Source organism: Lepus europaeus, chromosome 1 (genome assembly GCF_033115175.1).
Source record: "Lepus europaeus isolate LE1 chromosome 1, mLepTim1.pri, whole genome shotgun sequence".
Taxonomy (NCBI): Eukaryota; Metazoa; Chordata; class Mammalia; order Lagomorpha; family Leporidae; genus Lepus; species Lepus europaeus.
The window spans coordinates 175,127,137-175,149,128 of record NC_084827.1 but is presented as its reverse complement, the minus strand read 5'-3'; the positions used below and the strand labels follow the sequence as shown (position 1 = coordinate 175,149,128).

General features: G+C 46.6%; 1 protein-coding gene across 1 annotated transcript in view; it reads right to left on the bottom strand.

The window, feature by feature from the left end:
- The window catches only part of FBXO36 (F-box protein 36), a 103,041-nt gene that overhangs the window by 10,902 nt on the left and 70,147 nt on the right, over positions 1-21,992 (bottom strand). Inside the window, exon 3 of the mRNA XM_062197404.1 lies at positions 10,267-10,439. Coding sequence (XP_062053388.1) covers positions 10,267-10,439 — 173 coding nt within the window. The remainder of the gene's footprint in view (positions 1-10,266; positions 10,440-21,992) is intronic.

Genomic DNA, 21,992 nt, shown 5'->3' with positions numbered 1-21,992 from the left:
AAATGATAGGGTGAGGACTGTGTGTTTGGCACGGCACTTGGTTCCACTTGGAAAACCAGCATCCCCTATCAGAGTGCCCGGCTGCTCCACTTCCGATCCAGTTCCCTGCTAATGCACCTGGGAAGCAGCAGGTGATGGCCCAAGTGCTTGAGTTTCTGCCACCCACACGGAGACCTGGGTTGAGCTCCTGGCTCCTGGCTTCAGTCTGGTCCAACCCTGGCTATGCAGGTACTTGGGGAATGAACCTGCAGATAGACTATCCCTCTCTTCCTCTTTCTCTTTCTTTCTGTCCCTCTGCCTTTCAAGTAGGTAAGGAATAACACATTTTTTTTTAAAAATGTTTAAATAAAAAGAACATCAGCTAGGGGATGAGACTGTGAGGCTCGGATCCTGGCTGCATTGCTCATGATCTGTGTACTTTATCTAGGCCTGATTCCTCCTCCCTAAAATCAGGGCAAGACAACCCCAACCCCATGGGCCACAGTGAGCACGACACTGGGTTATGTGCATACATCCAGTGCTTAGTGGCCACTCAGTTGATGATAATCAGCTTTTGGTGTTGTGAGGATTAGGCACAGCACAGGAGATGAAAGATCTCTTTCTTTCTCTGTCCCTCCCTCTATTACTCTGCCTCTCAAATAAACAAATAAATATTTAAAAAATATGTATTTTATTGGGGCTGGCACTGTGGTGTAGCAGGTAAAGCCACAGCATGCAGTGCCAGCATCTCATGTGGGCACCAGTTCCACTTCTGATCTAGCTCTCTGCTATGGCCTGGGAAAGCAGTGGAAGATGGCCCAAGTCCTTGGGCCCCTGCACCTGAATGGGAGACCTAGAAGAAGCTCCTGGCTCCTGGCTTTGGCTTGGTCCAACTCCAGCCGTTTCAGCCATTTGGGGAGTCAACTAGTGGATGGAAGACCTCTCTGTCTTTTTGCCTCCCTCTCTGTAACTCTGCCTGTCAAATAAATAAACAACTCTTTTTTTAAAAATTTATTTATTTATTTGACAGGCAGAATTACAGAGAGAGAGAGAGAGAGAGATCTTCTATCTTCTGGTTCACTCCTCAAATGGCCACAATGGCTGGAGCTGGGCCAGATGGAAGTCAGAAGCCAGGAGCTTCATCTGGGTCTCCCACATGGGTACAGGGGCCCATGCACTTGGGCATCTTCTGCTGCTTTCCCAGGCATATTCGCAGAGAGCTGGATTAGAAGTGGAGCAGCCACGACTCGAACCAGTGCCCATATGAGATGCTGGCCTTACAGGCAGAGGTTTAACCTGCTACACCACAACACTAGCCCCTTAAATCTATTTTCCACAAATTTTTTGAAGTACCCTTGTGTTTATGGACAAAGAACAATGTGACTAATTAATTCATGCTCACAGAATCTAAGACCAGGGGACATGTACTTTCTCTTTTGCAAGTAGTCTTTCAGATGAATTTAAAACTCTACCGATGCAGCCATTTCTCCAGAACCTACATTTGCCAGGGATGGGGATACCAAGAGAACACTGAAGGAGACGGCTCTGCCATCCAAAAATCACAATATGCTAATGGTGGCATGAAACCAAGAAGCCCAGACGCAAGCTACTGAATCCAAACAAAACCATGTGGCATTAAAATTCTGACCATCCTTCTGGAGAAAGTTCTAGAATGTCCTGGCCCTCGCATCACAGAAACCAGACTGCAGAGCGCTGCACTCGAGCACACTGTCATGGCTAGCAGAGGTGGAGAGCCTCTTCTCCGCCAAGGGCCATGTGGATATTTACATCACCACTCGCGGGCCACACAAAATTATCAACTCAAAAATAAGCCTGCTAGAGATGCATTGAATCTTGAGTCCTACCTGCGGTTGCCTGGGCACAACCAAACCAAATGATTTCCCTGGACCTTATAGAGCCTTGGGATGGGCGTGCCCCACCCCTGGCTAGAGCATGGCCAGTAAAGCCCACCCCAGACGCCTGGCCAGCGGGAGGCAGGAGAGCAAACGTCTTCACGTCTCTATGCTGTGGACTTGGATATGGTGTGGACAGTGCCTCATCTGAGGGGTGTAGCCCTGAGCATTTTAGAGCCCACACTGGGTTCTAGGTCCCCAAATGCCGTCTCTGAGATGGAGGCCCCAGCTGTTCCCCGCCCCTCACACCCTCCCCCCACATGCATACTTCCGAAGGAGTTGGATTCTGTGCCTGCTTCTGCCCTGAACACAGTCCGGCTCTGTCTGCAGCCACCACTGCCTCTGCTTGTCCTTTCCAAGCTGCAGCCCCACCCAAGTGCCAGGGCTGAGAGGACCCCACCCAGCCCTTGACCGCTATCTGAAGGTGACTGACGAGGGGGCGCTGGTGGCTGTCCACCCGCCAGGGACCATCACTCCGGCCTACACGGCCCACTCCCCACCTCCGCTACTACCCCACCCCCAATCCAGCACAACTCGGCCTGGCCTTGGCTCTGTCTGCTTTGCTCTCGGGCATCCGGACCTCTTCCTGGGAAGGGAGAAAGATGTTCAGTGTTATCTGCACTTCCTTACACCCTGACGCTCACGTCTGAACAGGAAGCAGCCAGTGTTCTGTACGTTTAAACTTCATGGATTACAAGCAGAAATGAATACTGCCATAAAGCGTCACTGCTCAAGACCCTTGTGGTACAAACATCAAAGCACCAGCTATTGCATTCGCATACAGGGGCTATTGTTAAACAGCAACACTGTAGCCCTATGGCAGCCAGAGCCTTCAAAGCAGTCTGATGTTAGGGCACAGGATGCCCGGTATCTTATCTCACCTTCAACAGTCCTGCAATGTTTAGTATCCTTCCGATCCTACTATGTACTCTAAATACAAGCAACAAAGGAAAACTCTTAGAAAATGTCTTCATATTAGAAAGCACAACAAATCAGCTGAGCCTCCTGTAAAAGATCTGAGCTCTCACACAAACGTAGGTGACTATGGGCCACAATACTGGAACAATGAATTTCAGGATGTCCCATGTGCCTTGGAGAATGGAGATTACAGAATAAAATTTTGAGGGTTTGGTGGGGGCGGGAGGTAAGGAAAGAATTTTCAAAGAGCTAAAATTTCCACCGGTACAATTTCATTTATGAATCATCACACATTAGGTTGAAAATCTTCAGAGTTTAGTTTAATAGTGTAAGTTGGTCTCCCAAATACCCACTTCTAAGACAGTCCTGGGCTCTTTTGCTTGATAGCTGATGGCTTACAGGAAATGCAAGGAGCTAAGGGAGGGCTCTTGGTCCTGACGTGAAGACTCCACTTGGGATGGCCCACACGCCACGTCGGAACCCCAGCTCCACACACAGCCTGGGATGGTGACTCAGAACTCCAGTTCCTGCCTCCTGTGTGAGAGGCCTAGATTGGGTTCCAGGCTCCTGGCTTGGTTGCTGTGGGTATCTGGGGAGTGAACCAAGGATGAAAGATCTCCTCTTTGCTCTCTCTCCCTTTCTCAAAGAGATGAAAATCTAAACACCTAAATAAACTCAAGTTACTCATCCTAAGGTTCTGGCTGCTTTGATCCAAAGCACAGCTAATTGTGGATCCAGCTCCCCCTGGTGGTGGTGCATGAAGCTACCGTACAGAAATAATACAGAAGTTGAATCCTAGAACTTACTTAGCTAAAACCTTTTCTTTTCTTTTTTTTTTTTTTAATGATTTATTTATTTATTTGAAAGTCAGAATTACATAGAGAGAGGGAGAGACACAGAGAGAGAAATTTTCCATCTGCTGCTTTACTCTCCAAATGGCCACAACAGCCGGGGCTCGGCCAGGCCAAAGCCAGGAGCCAGGAGCTTCATCCGGGTTTCCCACGTGGGTGCAGGGGTCCAACCACTGGGCCATCTTGCGCTGCTCTTCCAGGAACATTAGCAGGGAGCTGGATCAGAAGTGGAGCAGCTGGGACTCAAACCAGCATCCATAGGGGATGCCAGTGCTGCAGATGGTGGCTTAACCTACTGTACTATAGCACTCGAGCCAATGTTGTGGAGCAGCAGGTTAAGCCACCTACTGCGGTGCTGGCATCCCCTATGGATGCTGGTTCAAGTCCCAGATGCTCCACTTCTGATCCAGCTCTCTGCTAATGTGCCTGGAAGAGCAGCGAAAGATGGCTCAGGTGCTTGGGCCCCTGCATCCACGTGGGAGACACAGATGAAACTCTGGCTCCTGGCTTCCACCTGGCCCAGCCCTGGCCATTGTGACCATTTGGGGAGTGACACAGCAAACAGAAGATTCTCTCTCTCTTTTTCACCCCCCCCCCCACGTAACCCTGCCTTTCAAATAAATAAATCTTTAGAAGAAATAAAATAAACTTTTCTTTTACAAATGGGGAAACTAAGGCTCAGAGAGAATAAGGGTGCTGCCTGTGGCTCACGGTGGGGAGCGGCCGAGCCAAGACCAGAACCCAGCTGCCCTGCCTAGTGCCCACTGCCTAGTGCCCACTGCTTGTGCACAGTACCATGGGAGCCCTCCACCACACTGCCAGCCTTTTGGAATCCCTTGGGACATTTTATCTGCAGAGTTTTCACATCAGTTGGACAATGGGAGTGCATGCTCCCTCTCTTTACTCCGCTTCTCAATGGGCAATGGGTGGGGGGGGGACTGAAAGGAAATAAGGATACGGTGGGCAGTTGGCACACAGTGATGTCACCATTTAGGACACTCATGTCCCTTCCTGGAGTTTGGCCCAGGAGTTAAGCTGCCACTTGGGACGCTTGTATCCCATATTACAGTGCTTGGGATTGAGTTTCAGCTCTGCTCCCAATCCCACTTTCTATTAACGTGCACCCTGGGAGGCAGCAGGTGATGGCTCAGGTAGTCAGGTCTCAGTCAGCCACATGGGAGACCTGGATTGCATCTCCTGCTCTTGGCTTCAGCCTAGTTTATCCCTAGTCACTGGGTAGGCATTTGAGGAGTGAACCAGCAGATAGGAGATCATCTCTCTCTCTCTCTCTCTCTCTCTCTCTCTCTCTCTCTCTCTGTCAGCAAAAGGAAGGAAGGAGGGAAAGAAGGAAGGAAGAGAATAGACAAGCCACGAACTAAGAAAAGCAAATTCTAAAAAAAGATAAGCTTATTTTGGGAGCAAAATAGTTTGAAAGCCATTCATAATTTTTTCAGAATACCCACTTCCCATGAGCTTTTTAAAGACTCCTCATATGCACGGATCTAAAAAAAAAATAATGGTACCAAAATAAACTTATACCTTAATTCCATTTTCCATGAACTTTTAAAAGTATTTATTTATTTATTTGAAAGGAAAAGAGAGGGAAAGAGAGATCTTCCATCCATTTGTTCATCCCCAAATGCCCACAACACCTAGGGCTGGGCTGGCCTGAAGCCAGAAGCCAGCAGCCAGGAACTCCACCTGCGTCCCCCATGTGGGTGGCAGAGATTCAAGTATTTGAGCTATCATCTGCTGCCCTCCTACTCATTAGCAAGTGGAGTAGCCAGGACCTGAACCGGGTACCCCAACAGGAGATGCGGGTATCCCAAGCAGTGGCTCAACCTGTTGTGACCAACACTCACCACCTCCCAAATTTCTGAAGTGCTCTCACATCTTGTAAAGATGGAGAAGGATATACACACCACCATGTACTTTTCTAAAAGGAGTGTATGTGCATGTACTTAAATACTACACACGCATGCGTATGTGTGCATAGAGTTCCTGTCTCTAGAAGAACACACAGAACAGGGATCATGAGGCCAGCATCGTGGCACAGCGGGTTAAACTGCCGCTTGCGACCCAGGCACCCCGTGCTGGAGCACCACTGTGAGTCCTGGCTGCTCTGCTTCCAATCCAGCCCCTTGCTACTGTGTTTGAGAAGGTGACAGATAATGGCTCAAGTGCCCAGGCACCTGTCACCCACGTGGGGGACCTGGATGGAGTTCGGGGAGTGAACCAGTGGATGAAAGATCTCTCTCTCTCCCTCCATATCACTATATCACTCTGCCTTTAAAATAAATATATAAATTTTTAAGAAAGAGAAAGTGGGAAAGAGGGGGAGAAAAAAAGAAAGAAAAAGGAAGAAGGAGAGAGGGATGGAGGACAGGTGGGAGGGAGGTGGGTTAGCCACCACCAGATGTGGCCCCATGATCCTAGACCTCCAGAACCATAAGCCAAAATAAACATCTTTTGTTCACAAAGTTACTCAGTCTAGGGTTTTCATTAAGGAATGCAAAGAAGACTGACACAGCACACTAAGGCAAAGAGGCCAATGAGAGCCCAGAGAGCTGCAGAGTCCGCCTGACTGGACTGGCAGGAGGCAAGGCGAGGGCCCCCAGCTTGCTGTGCTCGCTAAGACCACGGATCTCACCCTGAAAATGACAGGAAGCCACCAAGGGCCACTGAGCAGGGCACTGTGGAAATGCCACCTCAAACTCAGATGGGTCTGCAGCCAATGCAGCAATGAAGGGTCAGACAGAAAACACAACAGAGGGTTCTGGAAGCAAAGGTGAGTCCAAAGAAGACTTGAAACAGGCCCTGTAGGTGTGTCGACTGCAGGGGGACTGTGACTGTGGCCATGACGTTTTAGGAGGCATAGATAGAGGGACAACTGAGAGTGGACATGTATGCTGATAGTAGACCAACAGCTGCCAGAATTTCAGGAGTCTTGGGGCTGGTGCTGTGGCGCAGTGGGTTAAAGCCCTGTCCTGAAGCGCTGGCATCCCATATGGGTGCCGGTTCTAGCCCCGGCTGCTCCTCTTCCGATCCAGCTCTCTATTGTGGCCTGGGAAAGCAGTAGAAGATGGCCCAAGTCCTTGAGCCCCTGCACACACATGGGAGACCTGGAAGAAGCTCCTGGCTCCTGGCTTTGGATCGGCACAGCTCTAGCCGTTGTGGCCATCTGGGGAGTGAACCAGCAGATGGAGGGCCTCTCTGTCTCTACCTCTCTCTGTAACTCTGTCTTTCAAATAAATAAAATAAATCTTTTAAAAAATAATCTCAGGAGTCTTAAGACCAATGACATTCTAAAAAGTAAAAATAAGACAGGGGCCAGCAATGTGGCACAACAAGTTAAGCTACTACCCGCAACACCATCATCCCATATGAGCTCCACTTCCAATCCAGCTCCCTGTTAACGCACCTGGGAAAGCAGCAAGAGATGGTTCCAGTGCTTGGGGGCCCCTACCACTCATGTAGGAGACCCAGATAAAGATCCTGGCTCCCAGCTTTGGCCTGGCCCAGCCCTAGACTTTGTGGCTCTTTGGAGGAGTAAATCTCTCTGGATTTATGTGTGTGTGTTTGTTTAACTCTGCCTTTCAAATAAAAAAATAAATCCTAAAAAACGATCATCTGTTATTATTACCATTTCATTAAAAATGGGAGGGCACTGTGGCATAGCAGGTAAAGTCACCATGCCTGTAGTGGTGACTCATATGGGCACTGGTTTGAGTCCTGGCTGCTACACCTCCTATACAGCTCTGTGCTCTGGCCTGGGAAAGCAGTAGAAGATGGCCCAACTTCTTGGGCCCTTGCACTCATGCAGGAGACCCAGAAGAAGCTCCTGGCTCCTAGTTTTGGATCAGCCCAGCCCCGGCTGTTGGGGCCATTTGGGGAGTGAACCAGTTTATAGAGGACCTCTCTCCGTCTCTGCCTCTCTGCAACTCTGCCTTTCAAATAATAAATAAATAAATCTTAAAAGGGGGGGTGCTTTTTAACTCCCCCCAGTAGGCAGTAGGACGGTCCTAACATCTCAAAAAGGATGGTCATTTAAATGAAATCAGTTTGGTTTTACGAAAAATTCCTATTCCACCCTTACTTTTCTCCTGTCTCCGTGGAGTATAGAGTCACAGCCTGGCGATGCTTGTTTCCTGATTGGGAATGGCTGGGCAAACCACTTTTAGAGAAGAGAGACTGGAGAAGATTAGAGCCAAGGATTTGAGGCTTTCCTAACAATTTTTAATTGATTGATTTGAGAGAGAATGTGCTCCCACCTGCTTATTCACTGCCCCCAAATGCCAGCAACGGCCATGGGCTGAAGCCAAGGCTGGAAACTCGATCCAGGTCACAAGTCCAGATTTCCCGCCTGTGTGGCAGACACTGAGTACCTGAGTTGTTACCTGCTGCCTCCCGGGGTGGGCATTAGTAGGAAACTGGAGCCAGGAGCCAGAGCTCGGACTTGGATCCAGGCACTCTGATGTGAATTAATCAGTGTCTTAACTGCTAGGCCAAATGCCTACCCCAGAGGTCCTGTGTTTTTGAAAGATAACACTGATTGGAGTAAATTAATGTCCAGAGAAGGGGAAAAAGAAAATAGAGAAAGATTAAAAGGCTGGAAGTAAATGCAACACAGTAGCCTAGACTGGCTCCCGATACAACAAAAGCTTAGTGGAGAAAATGATGAAATCTGAATAGCATCTGCGTTTTAGTTAATTGCACCCATTCTCCCATCAGTAACTGCTTAGTTTAGATAAACCACCATGGTTACATCCTACTATCCTACGTACTATTGTTGGCATAAGATACCAACAACGGCAAGGCTGGGTGAGAGGCACACGCAAACTCGCCACAGCACCTGTGCAGCAGTTCCTAAAATCTAAAATGATGTGCACGTGAAAAATGTAAAATAGTAACAACAGCGGAAGAGAAAGGAGGCAAGGCAGACCCTGAGCCGGGCAGCACTGACCTGGAACAGGAGGTGAGCAGAACCTCCGTGAGGTCAGGGGCAGCGAGTGGACACTCCAAACTTGACCATAAACTTGTCCCTGAGGATTTCACAGGGCAGCCTCCATGTCCTCCGGAAAGTGGTTAAAAGGGAATCAGCCATAAATGAAGGGACACAGCCGATAAAGGAAACACAGGTGAAACGGCGCTTAACCATGGAAAGAGCCAGTTCCTGTTAGGCGGCAGCAGCAGCCCCACTGCCCTGCGAGCACGCAGGGGGCTGGGAAAGCTTGCAGGACACTCTGGAGACTGCACTGACACAACGGCGGGACAGGGCGGGATGGGGACAGGGTGCAAAGCAGGGAAGACGCTGCCCGGTGGAGGGAATGAGGGCCCCAAGACCGCGGGGGGCCCAGCCTTCGTTCCACCTGCTGCGAGCAGCAAACCCAGGCCCTGGCCGGGGCTTTTCATAAGCCCTCATGAGCACGTTTCATTTACATAAGAGCCTCCTTCCATTTGAAGTACGAATAATCGGCTCCTTAGCAGCAGCAAGAAGAAAACCCAGCTTTGGTCGCGGTGGAAGAAATACACAGTGCCTACTCAGAGCACTTATCTCTAGCCTGCTTATTCTTAGGAGGAAAAGAATCAAGAAATCCTTAAATATATATACACAGATAGTCAAAGGAATACATTAAGTAATACAGATTATTACTAGAAGTGAATTTAAAAAATTAAAAATATTTTCCCGTACTATTGTGACAAAGTGTTGAATGAATTCTTAGACAACTGGATTAGGATTCACATCCTCTTGAAGCGTGCTGTGTATTCTGTTACGAATGGACGCTGGCCATTACAGTACCTTACAGCTAAATGTCCAGCTGGTCAGGATTCCCATTACCTTAGGTCAAAAAGACACTGACGGGGAAGCTGCTGTGCGTGTTGACTGAGGGAGGCTCCCAAATCAGAGGAACACGTGGAGCAAGACATCCAGGAGCCAAAGACTGCAACTAACAAAGGTCCCATCAGGGCCCTGGCTCTGTTTTCTCTCCTTTGCACATTCTATAGGGGAGGCAAAGTAGTGAGAGGGCCCATGTGGTCAGTGTGGGGTGTTGGGGTGAATAGGGCATTGCGATGGATGGACAGTCTATCCAAACCACCCACACCAGGCGATGGCTAATTCTGCAAGGGCTCTTACTGGAAGAAACGTAAGTGGGTGTGGAGTAGTGACTTCTCGCCTATTCTTTTATGCCACCGCGCCCTTGCCTGAGCTGCTTCTCGACCTGCAGGTGGAGAACAGGTGAGGCCCTCGTCCTGCCCCTAGAATGGGAGAGGCCCTCGTCCTCCAGGCCACCTGCCAACCTCCTATTTTCTCCTCAAAACCCAGATGGAGTAACCCACTTGTGTGCAGTGAGGCACAGGAAAGCACTTCGCCCTGTCCCACACCCCTAATCTCGCGACACTGCCGTTATTTGTACCTGCGTGGATCTCTCCTTTCAGACCCGCAGGAAGAAAGTCTGTCTTCCCTGCAGCTTGTGTGCCCAGCGCAGTGGCCATGGCAAAGTTAGGACTCAACAGTGAGGCTTGAAATAAATGCAAATAGAAAACCACGGCTTTGCTTTATAAAACGTGTACTTTGAGAGAGCACATGGAAAATTCTCTATTACCTTGGCAAACCTGCGGGATGTCTGAGAAAGACGGACAAGATCTTCCAGGTCCAGGTAAGAGATGATGCGCAGGAGCAAAGTGTCTGAGAGCCGCTCCAGGAAGTCAAATTTGCCTTTGCACAAGTTGAAGACATAGTCTAATATTCCAGCACCAAATATTAAGGCAATCTGAACTGAAATTCAAAGAAACCAACAGAGCAACATGGTTATCCAGTCCTATTTTTACACAATAGAACAAAAAAAACTGGAAAGAGGCAAAGAGAAAAGTCAGTAAAATTTCAGGAAAATTACTTAATTTTGCCTAGTAACTTTGCCTAATAACTGATTTTCCATTATTTCTGAGTTAGGAAGTAGTTCAGAAAAAAATCAACCCTTATGAAGGTTTACCTGAATGAATTAAAATTACAGAAGAAATAAACAAAATTAAAACCAAAAACAACACAAAAGATCAGTGAATAGAAAGCTGTTTTTTTTTTTTTTAAATAAACAAAGTTGATACACCACTGGCCCAACTAACAACAACAACAAAAAAAATTAAGGGCAATTTTATTGACGTAAGTCAATAAAATCAGAGATGATAAAGGGAATACAACAACAAATACTGCAGAAATAAAAAGAATCAGGTCGGCGCCACGGCTCACTAGGCTAATCCTCCACCTGTGGTGCCAGCACCCTGGGTTCTAGTTCCAGTTGGGGAGCCAGTTCTGTCCCGGTTGCTCCTCTTCTAGTCCAGTTCTCTGCTGTGGCCCGGGAAGGCAGTGGAGGATGGTCCAAGTGCTTGGGCCCTGCGCCCGCATGGAAGACCAGGAGGAAGCACCTGGCTCCTGGCTTCGGATTGGCACAGCGCGCCGGCCATAGCAGCCATTTGGCGGGTGAACCAGTGGAAGGAAGACTTTTCTCTCTGTCTCTCTCTCTCTCTCTCTCTCACTGTCTAACTCTGCTTGTCAAAAAAATAAATAAAAATAAATAAATAAATAAAAAGAATCATCAGGAATCACTACAAAGAGCTGTATGCCAACAAATCAGGAAACCTAGAAGAAATGGATAGATACCCAGACCAAAACTTACCTAAATTGAGCCATGAAGACACAGAAAACCTAAACAAACCCAAAACCAAGATGGAAATTGAATCAGTAATAAAGGCCCTCCTGACAAAGAAAAGCCCAGAAAAAAAAAGCTTTACTGCTGCATTCCACCAGACATTTAAAGAGCAAATTCCAATTATTTTCATGATATTCAAAACAATTGAAACAGAGGGAATCCTCCCAAACTTCTTCTATGAAGCCAGCATCACCTTAATTCCTAAACCAGAAAAAGATACAACAGAGAAGAGAACTAAAGACCAATTTCCCTGATGAACATAGATGCAAAAATCCTCCATAAAATATTTACTAATCGAATCCAACAACATATCAGAAAGATCATTCACCTGGACCAAGCGGATTTATCTGTGGTATGTAGAAATGGTTCAACATTTGCAAATCAATAAATGTGATACGTCACATTAACAAATTAAAGAACAAAAAACATATGGTTTTCTCAACAGATGCAGAGAAAGCATTTGATAAAATACACACCCTTTCATGATGAAAGCTTAAGCAAATTTGGTATAGAAGGAACATTCCCCAACACAATCAACACAATTTATAACAAACCCATGGCCAGCATCCTACTGAATGAGGAAAAGCTAGGGCACTGCCCCGGAGATCCGGAACCAGACAAGGATGCCCATTCTCACCACTGATATTCAATATATTCCTGGAACTTTTAGCCAGAGCCATTAGGCAAGAAAAAGAAATCAAAAGGATACAAGTTGGGAAGGAGAAAGTCAAACTATCCCTATTGGCAGGTGACATGATTCTACATATAGGGGATCCAAAAGACTCCACTAAGAGGCTATTAGAACTCATAAGAGTTTGGTAAAGTGGCCATTTCTTTAATGTTTTATAATTCTCATAGTAAAGAATGCCATAAATTGCCTTGATTGTGTTGCAGAATGTTCCTTCTATACCAAATTTGCTTAGTTTCCATCATGAAAGGGTGAAACAATTTCAGAATCTCTGCATATATTGAGATAATCATATGGCTATTGTCCTTTGATTTATTAATGTGATGCATCACATTGATTGATTTGCAAATGTTGAACCATCTCTGCATACCAGGGATAAATCCCACTTGGTCCAGGTGAATGATCTTTCTGATGTGTTGTTGGATTTAATTGGCTAGTATTTTGTTGAGGAGTTTTGCATCCATGTTCATCATTATCTGGTGTCTTAATCCCTAAGCTAAACACCTGCCTGTTCCATAAACTAGCAGAAATACTCTCCTGAGTCTGGTGCTGTGGCACAGGGGCTGAAGCCGTCAACTGCAGTGCCAGCATCTGATATGGGCACCAGATCGGATCCTAGCTGCTCCACTTCTGATCCAGCTTCCTGCTAATGTGCCTGGGAAAGCAGTGGAAGATGGCCCAAGTCCTTGGGCCCCTGAACCTATGTGGGAGACCCAAATGAAGCTCCTGGCTCCTGGCTTTGAGCTGGCCCAGCCCCAACCATTGCAGCTGTTTGGAGAGTGAGCCAGCGGATGGAAGATCTCTCCCTCTCTCTGTAACTCTGCTTTTCAAATAAATAAATAAAGCTTTAAAAAAATATTGTCTTGTGGGTAGGGGCATAGGGACAGAAAATGAGTTTCCTTAACTCACAGGCTTCCAATCTAGAGGAAGTATCCTGGAGGGAGTGGATGGGAGGCATCATAGCTATAGCACCCCAGATACATGGGGGCCTCCCTGGGATGCTGAGTGTCTACACCAGAGATCCAGGGTGTCTTCAGAAAGTTCATGGAAATACGTATGATGAAAAAACTATGCATGGGGGCCGGTGCCATGGCTTAACAGGCTAATCCTCCACCTTGCGGCGCTGGCACACTGGGTACTAGTCCCGGTCGGGGCGCTGGATTCTATCCCGGCTTCCCCTCTTCCAGGTCAGCTCTCTGCTATGGCCCGGGAAGGCAGTGGAGGATGGCCCAAGTGCTTGGGCCCTGCACCCATATGGGAGACCAGGAGAAGCACCTGGCTCCTGGCTTCGGATCAGCGCGATGAGCCGGCCGCAGCGGCCATTGGAGGGTGAACCAACAGCAAAAAGGAAGACCTTTCTCTCTGTCCCTCTCTCTCACTATCCACTCTGCCTGTCAAAAACAAACAAACAAACAAACAAAAAAACAACTATGCATGGGTCCTGAAATTGCTTTGTGCCAAAATGAAGTTCCCTTTTAATTCTATTTCCCCACCAACTTTTTGCAGTACTGTTACATTTCCAGAAGAAAGAAACAGCAGGAATAGAATTTCAGAAGCAATGACAGAGGCAGAATGAATGGCAGTAACACCAGCAAATTGAAGCCCCTGCTACTGTACAAAACATGTTTAGTTTTTCATTTACTTATATATTTATTCATTCATTTATTTAAAAGCAGAGAAGCAGAGAGAACGAAATATCTGCCATCTGCTAGTCCATACTCCAAATGCCCACAACAGCTGAGGCTAAGTCAAGAACTCAATCTGGGTGGCAGAGATCCACGTACTCGAGCCCTCACCTGCTGGCCCCTAGCATGGGCATTAGCAGAGTTGGATATGGGGAGTGGAGTGGGGCCTTCATCCCAGGCGTTCTGATATGAGTTGCAGGTGTCCTGAGCTGCCTCTTAACTGCTGCACCAAACAGCTGCTCCTAACACATGTTTAAAATAACAAATTTTGGAAGAGGTGTGCAAACAAGGCAAATCAAAACACCAAATAACAAACACCATAAGGTAGAAGGTACGTGTTTCGAATGCAAATATTCTAAGATTTTCGACGTTTAAGGAGCAAATGGGAAATACTGATAAATGTCAGATGTTTGTAAAACATCTTGTTAAAATTTTAAGGGATATCACCAAGAGGAAGGCAGGAAGGGAGGGGGAGGAGGAAACAAGGAAGGAAGGTAGGGGAGAGAGATCAAAATAAAGATAAAGAAAATACAATGAATGATGGGCTGGCTTGTGTCATTACGGGTTAAACTGCTGCCTGCAGTGCCGTCATCCCATATGGGTTCCAGTTCAAGTCCCAGCTCTCTGATCCAGCTCTCTGCTAATGGTCTGAGAAAAGCAGTGGAAGCTGACCCAAGTGCTTGGACCCCTGAACCCACATGGGAGAACGAATTGGGCTCCTGGCTCCTGGCTTCAGCTTGGCCCAGCCCTGGCCGTGATGACCATTTGGGGAGTGAACCAGCATATAAAAGCGCGCGCTCTCTCTCTCTTTCTCTGTAACTCTGCCTTTCAAATAAAAAGGAAATACAGGGTTAACTTCCAAAATATTTTATCTGGAATCCACTGGAGACTGATTCACAGCTGAACAAAACAGAAAACCCAATTTAAGATGACTTAGCCAAAGCAGAGTTTATTTTGTAACTGCTGTCTGGAGACAGCAACTAAAGGCTGGAGTGGGAGAATTCCATTACCTCATTAATGTCCCCAGGCCCTTTTAGCTTTAGGTTTCACATTCTTAGGAGGTGGCTCTCTTCAAGGTCACTGTGACAAGCTTCCTGTTTCCAAGGCAGCAGAACCGGGCTTCAGGAGATCAAAGGGACAGGGAGGGGACACAAGGTGCTGCCAGTGGTCCGTGCTGTCTAAGTCACCTTCCAGGAGGCTCCGGCTCAGTTCATGACTTCCTGGGCAAGACTGGGCCATGGGGCCACATCTGCAAGGCAGAGGAAAATGCAGCCTGTGTCTGAAGCACGGATAAAGAGGGATAAAGAAAACCCAACAGCGAGGAGGAAACGGAAGTGCAACAAGGAAGCAAAGAAAAGCATAAGAGGAATGCAGAAAACAAGAGGGTGGAAATGACAAGCATGTTAGTAATCACACTTAAGCATGAATCAACTAACTGTGCCCAAAGACTCTCAGATAAATCGCACACACACACACACACACACCATTCCGTCCATGTGCAATTTACAAGAGATAGGCCCAAAAAATGATGATGGGGAAAAGTGAAAGTAATAGAATGGAAAAGATAAACACCAACTCAAACCTAAAGGAAGCTGATATGCTCACATCAATCGCAGACAAAGTACACTTTAAAGTGGTACTCATTGTCAGGGATAAGGAGAACACTGTTTAATGATAAAAGAATTCTCCAGGAGGGTTCAGTACTTTCAAAGCAGCCTTCCCAAAGCAAACATTCAACAGGATTGTGACGAAGACAGGATGATTCCTCCACGACAATGGAGATTTTATAATACCACCATCAGGGCTGGCGTTGTGGCTGGCGTTGACAAAGCAGCTGCCTGTGATGCCAGCATCCCCATAAGGATGCCAGTTCAAGTCCCCAGTGCTCCACTTCTGATCCAGCTCCCCGATAAGGCCCCTGGGAAAGCAGCCGAAGACGGCCCACGTGCTTGGGCCCCTCCACCCACATGGAAGACTCAGAAGAAGTTCCTGGTTCCTGGCTCCTGGCTTCAGCCTAGCCCAACATGGGCCACTTGCAGCCATCTGGGAACTGAATCAGCAGATGGAAGATTCTCTCTCTCTCTCTCTCTCTCTCTCTCTGTAACTCTGCCTTTCAAAAAAAAAAATCTTAAAAATCTGCATCAATACTTGATACACAAGATCACAAAGCAATGAGCTGTAGTTGTGGCTGAGTGAGGAAGAAAGCGGACTAAGAACCTAGTTGGGTCCCTGTGCAGGTTCAAGTACTTCCTCTCCAAGGAGGGATTTGGTTTATTTATTTTTTTAAAATTATTTCCCTTTCTTTAAAAAAAAAAAAGGTTACTTATTGATTTGCATCCACTTAAAGGAAGCGTGTCAGAGAAAAAGGGGAGGCGAGGTGGTCCACCGGCTTAGTCAAGCCCCAGATGCTCACAGCAGGCAGGGGGGGGCCAGGCCAAAGCCAGGATCCCAGAACTCAATCTGGTTCCTACATGGGTGGCAGGGACCTAGAAAGTTGGTTTTTTTAAAGCATTAATAAATAAATAAACTTTCAAGAATAAACAAGGAAAAAAAGGACAAAGTCATAAATCAGTCCAATCAGAAATATTAAGCCTTTTTACTGTAACATAAATTTAAAATATGTTATCTCAAAAACTAAAAAAGAAAGGGAAAAGGAAGGAGGGTAGGAGGGAGAGGGGAGAGAGAGGGGAGAGGGGGGAGAGAGGGAGGGAAGGAGGAAAGGGAATATCATTATATTCTTAGAATTGTATCTACAAGGGGCCAGCGTTCTGGCACGGCAGGTTAAAGCCAAAGCCTGCAGCATTGGCATCCCAAACGGGCGCTGGTTCGAGTCCCAGCTGCTCCTCTTCTGATCCAGCTCTCTGTTATGGCCTGGGAAAGCAGTACAAGATGGCCCAACTCCTTGGGCCCCCGCACCCACGTGGAAGACTCAGAAGAAGCTCCTGGCTTCAGACTGGCTCAGCTCTGGCCATTGTGGTCATTTGGGGAGTGAACCAGCAGAATGGAAGACCTCTCTCTTTAGTTCTACCTCTCTCTGTAACTCTTTCAAATAAATTTTTTTAAAAAATTGTATTTACAAACCACATTGAATCTGTTAAAAACTAATTTAAAAAAAATTTTTAAAGAGGTAAAAACAGAGATCAGACAAATTGGGTAATGCTCTGAAAAAGTACAATTTACCAATTCTGAGTGAAGAAGAAACAGAAAACGTGAGAGATCTTTACAAGGAAATAAACCGCACCCACTGACTGAGCAGGAGAGGAAAAATCCCAGTAAAGCTTCAGGTCTCCCCTGCTTCCTGGATTAGCTTTATAGTCTCAAGGAACAGACGGTCCGCATCTTACACAATTTGTTCCAAAGAACAGAAAGAGAAGGAAACCCCCATTCTCATTGGGAGGTTGTGTAGACCAGCAATAACAGTAAGCAAAAGGAAAAGTGTAGGCCAAACTTCACATTGGAACATACGTGATAAAAACTGTGAGTAAAATATTGGGAAATTCCACATACAAAACATAAATTGTGATCATTACAGTTAATCATGAAATGATCCAAGGATGCAGTAACTTCACAAAACATATTATTAAACAATTTACCATATTAATATGTAGAAAGGGAATGATCATTTCAACAATGTAGAAAAATTATTTCATGTAATTCTAACATCTATTTTTTTAAGAAGAAAGCAATAGAATTTACTGAGAAAGATAAAAGAAAATCTAAACAAGTGGAGAGATATGCCATATTTGTGTTGGGAAGATTCAATACCAAAAGGTAACAATTCTGCCCTTGAAAATGTAAATTCAATCAATAAGCTTTATCAGCTTATCTTAAAATTCATATGTAGAGTAAAAAGTTTTCAGGTCCAGCATCGTGGCACAGTAGGTTAAGCCACCACCTGCAAGGCCAGCAGTCGTATATAGGTGCTGATTTGAGCCCTGCTGCTCCACTTTTGGTCCAGCTCCCTGCTAATGCGCCTGGAAAAGCAGTGGGCAATGGCCCAAGTGCTTGCACCCAAGGCCCTGCACTCCTGTGGGAATCCTGGATGGAGTTCCAGGCTCCAGGCTTTGGTCTGGTCTAGCCCTGGCTGTTGCAGCCATTTGGAGAGAAAACCATCACATGGAAGATCTCTCCCTCTCTCTAAGTGTCTTTCAAATAAATAAACACATTTTTAAAAACAGCTTTCATCACCTTTGTAAAGAACAGGAGAAGGAAGAAGATGAATTCTTCTTAAGAAAAGTACTGTAAGGGCCTGAGCTTTGGCACAGCAGGTTAAGTTGCCACTGGAGACTCCAGCATCCCTCATCAGAGCACCTGTGAGTCCTGGCTGCTCCTCTTCCGATCCAGCTCCCTGCTAATGCACCTGGGAAAGCAACAGATGATGGCCCAAGTATTGAGCCCCTGCTACCCACGTTGGAGATCATAATGGAGTTCCAGGCTCCTGACTTCTGCTCAGCCTGGACTGGCTCTTTGAAGCCATTTAGGGAGTAAAGTAGAGGATAGAAGACCTTTCTCTCTCTCTCTCTCTCTCTCCCTCTCTCTTCTTCTGTGTGTATGTCACTGTGACTTTCAAATAAATAAATTTTTTAAAAGATTATAATTAAAGGGGTTATTGTGGGTGCAGTAGGGTGAAGCAAAGGATGGAAGATTTCTCTCTGTGTCTCTATGTAGCTCTACCTTTCAAATAAGTAATTAAAAAAAAAGATGATAATTATAGTACTGTAGTGTTGGTACAAAACAAGCAGACAATGGAACAAAATAGCATCGCTTCTCGGCCTTTTGGCTAAGATCAAGTGTGGAACAAAATGGCCCTGGAAGTGACAGGTGTGCACTGGAAGTTGCAATATGTAAAAGATGGAACTGTAAAACAGTGTGGAATAACTGAACTCTCCTATTAATGATGCCTGGAACACTGACAAGCTTTACAGGGAAGAAGTTCAGACTTCTCACCCCAACATATCCCAAAATAAACTTTAAATCTGTTAGAGATCTCAAGGTAAAAACAAATCAAAAACTACTTATAACTTAACATAGGAGACTATCCTTCTGAAACCAGGGTAGGGAAAGACATCTCAAACAAAAACTAAAAGACTAGGCTGGCACCATGGCTCAATAGGCTAATCCTCCGCCTTGCAGCGCTGGCACACCAGGTTCTAGTCCGGGTCAGGGCACCGGATTCTGTCCCGGTTGCCCCTCTTCCAGCAGCTCTTTGCTGTGGCCGAGGAGGGCAGTGGAGGATGACCCAAGTGCTTGGGCCCTGCACCCCATGGGAGACCAGGAGAAGCACCTGGAGAAGCACCTGGCTCCTGGCTTCGGATCAGCGCGATGCGCCGGCTGCAGCGCGCAGGCAGCGGCGGCCATTGTGGGGTGAACCAACGGCAAAAGGAAGACCTTTCTCTCTGTCTCTCTCTCTTCTCACTGTCCACTCTGCATGTCAAAAACAAACAAACAAAAAAAAAACACTAAAAGACTGACAGCTACTTTTTAAAATGTTTGTGTTTGTTTTCATCTGTTTGAAAGGCAGAGAGACAGAGAGATTTTCCATCTGTTGGTTCACTCCCCAAATACCCACAACAGCCAGGGCTGGACCAGGCCAAAGCTAGGAGCCAGGAACTCCATCTGTGTCTCCTACATGGGTGACAGAGGCCCAAGTACTTGAGTCATCAGCTGCTGCCTCCCAGAGTACATTAGCAGGAAGCTGGATTGGAAGCATAGTAGCTGGAGCTATAAATGGCACTTCGATATAGTGTGCACAAGTCCCACTGTGCCACAATGCCCATCCCAAGATTGACAACTTTTGATTGCATAAAAATTATTAATTTCTGTATAGGTAAACACAAGATAAAAGGGAAATCAAAAATGTGATGAAATAACTGCAAAACATACCAAAAGCAAAGATTTACAATTTTCTTTTTTTTTTTAAGATTTATTTATTTATTTGAAAGTCAGAGTTATAGAGAGGCAGAGAGAGAAACAGAGAGAGAGAGGTCCTCCAACCGATGGTTCACTCCCCAAAAGACCACAATGGCCAGAGCTGGGCCCATCAGGAGCCAGGAGCCAGGATCCAGGATCCAGGATCCAGGAGCTTCCTCCAAGTCTCCTACACGGGTGCAAGGGGCCCAAGAACTTGGGCCATCTTCCACTGCCCTCCCAGGCCACTAGCAGGAAGCTGTGACTCAAACCAGTACCCATAGGAAATGCCGGCACTGCAGGCGGCGGCTTTACCTACTACACCACAGCACTGGCCTCAGATTTATAATTTTCTATACAGAAATTTTCTATAGTCAATACACAAATGACAAATAACAAAATAGAAAGAGTATCCGGTGAAGATGGATTAAGGGCAGGCACTTGGCACAGCGGTTAAGGTGCTGCTTGGAACATGCACATGCCATATCGGAGAGTCCAGGTGCCAGTCTCAGCTCCCCTTCTCATTCCCGCTGCTTCCTGGTGTGCACCCTGAGAGGCGGCAGGAGACTCTCCAGTAGTTGACTCTGCTACCCACATGGGAGGCTGGGATTAAGTTCTGGGCTCCTGGCTTTGCCATGGCCCAGCTCTGGCTATTGTAGGCATCTGGGAAGTGAGCGAGTGAATGGATGATCTCTGTCTTTGTCTGTCTTCTCTCTCTCTCTGCCTTTCAACTGAATTTTTAAAATAAATTGGCCGGCGCCGTGGCTCAACAGGCTAATCCTCCGCTTTGCGGCACTGGCACACCAGGTTCTAGTCCCGATCGGGGCACCGGATACTGTCCTGGTTGCCCCTCTTCCAGGCCAGCTCTCTGCTGTGGCCCGGGAGTGCAGTGGAGGATGGCCCAAGTGCTTGGGCCCTGCACCCCATGGGAGACCAGGGTAAGCACCTGGCTCCTGCCATCGGATCAGCGCGGTGCGCCAGCTGCAGCGCACCTACCGCGGCGGCCATTGGAGGGTGAACCAACGGCAAAAGGAAGACCTTTCTCTCTGTCTCTCTCTCACTGTCCACTCTGCCTGACAAAAAAAAAGAAATGAATTTTTAAAATAAATTAAAATGGGAGGGCAGGGCAGCACCGGCAAGATGGTGGCGCCATAGTAGACAATGCTTCCTGAGAAACCTGGCCACAGAAGGTACAGGGCAGTTCTGAGAAAGGAAAGGAACTCGCAAGAGAAGAGACTCCGACTCCGGCGTCTTGCAGGAGGAGAATGCTGTTGGAGAGAGAAAGGCAGAAGTTACATGAGGGGTGGTGGCTAAGGGAGCAGAAGGCACAAGAAGAATTCGGAATAAAGAAGGAAAGGGAAAAGTTACGTAGAAAACAGGAGCAAGAAGCACGGGAAGTTAAAGGAAGAATGGAAAGAACAGTAGAGAGAGGAGGAGGAGCAGAAACGGCATTGGGGGGGGGGGGTGTCATGCACTGCCCGGCCTCTCGGGGCTGGGCTCTGCCCTGCCGTGGGGTTGAAGGGTAAGCTGCAGGCACATCGAGTTATCGAGTTTAGCCCGGGGTTTTTCTATTTTGTTGTTTCCTGTGTTTGGGAAGAATCATGTACTTCTCCAGGTACATACAAGAGTTTCCTTCTTTGGGTCTGTGCAGTGGTGGATTCCTGCAATTAAGGTTTTCTTCAGCTTTACCCAACTGTTTTCTACCAAGGATTGGCAAACTTTCTGTAGCGGGCCACAGAGTAAGTATAGCAGGCACTGTGGTCTGTATGGTCTCCGAGGCAAGAATCTAACTCTGCCAGAGTGCTCTGAAAACAGCCGAAGGGAACATGTAAATGCTCCAGTGAAATTGTATTTACAAAATTAATTAATTAATTAAAATGCAAAAACAATGAAGATGAATTAGCAATTCTCAGGAGAGAAATTGCCCATGGCCAAAAATAAAAGGAATTCAGCCTCATTAATCATCAGTCTTTGGCAAAAATTTATATGTGTCTCTTATTACACCAAGTTTTGTGAGAATGCGCGGGGAGACAGCACCTCTTATAAAATGCTGATGGGAGAATAAGTTGATTTAACTCTTTTGGAAAGCAGATTGTCAACACCTGGTAAAGTTAAAGGAATACACACATGCACACACACACATACACATCCTACCATCCAAAAAATGCACTTCAACGTACTAAACTTTGAGAAACTCTCACACAGATAAATGAAGAAGAGATAGATGAAGATTTATTGTTGCAGAAAAGTAGAAGCCATTTAACTACTCTCAACAGAGAAAACTGGCTGAAGAAGCTGTGGTTTATAATACAATAAATACGATAAAGACGAGCTATTGAATTGAA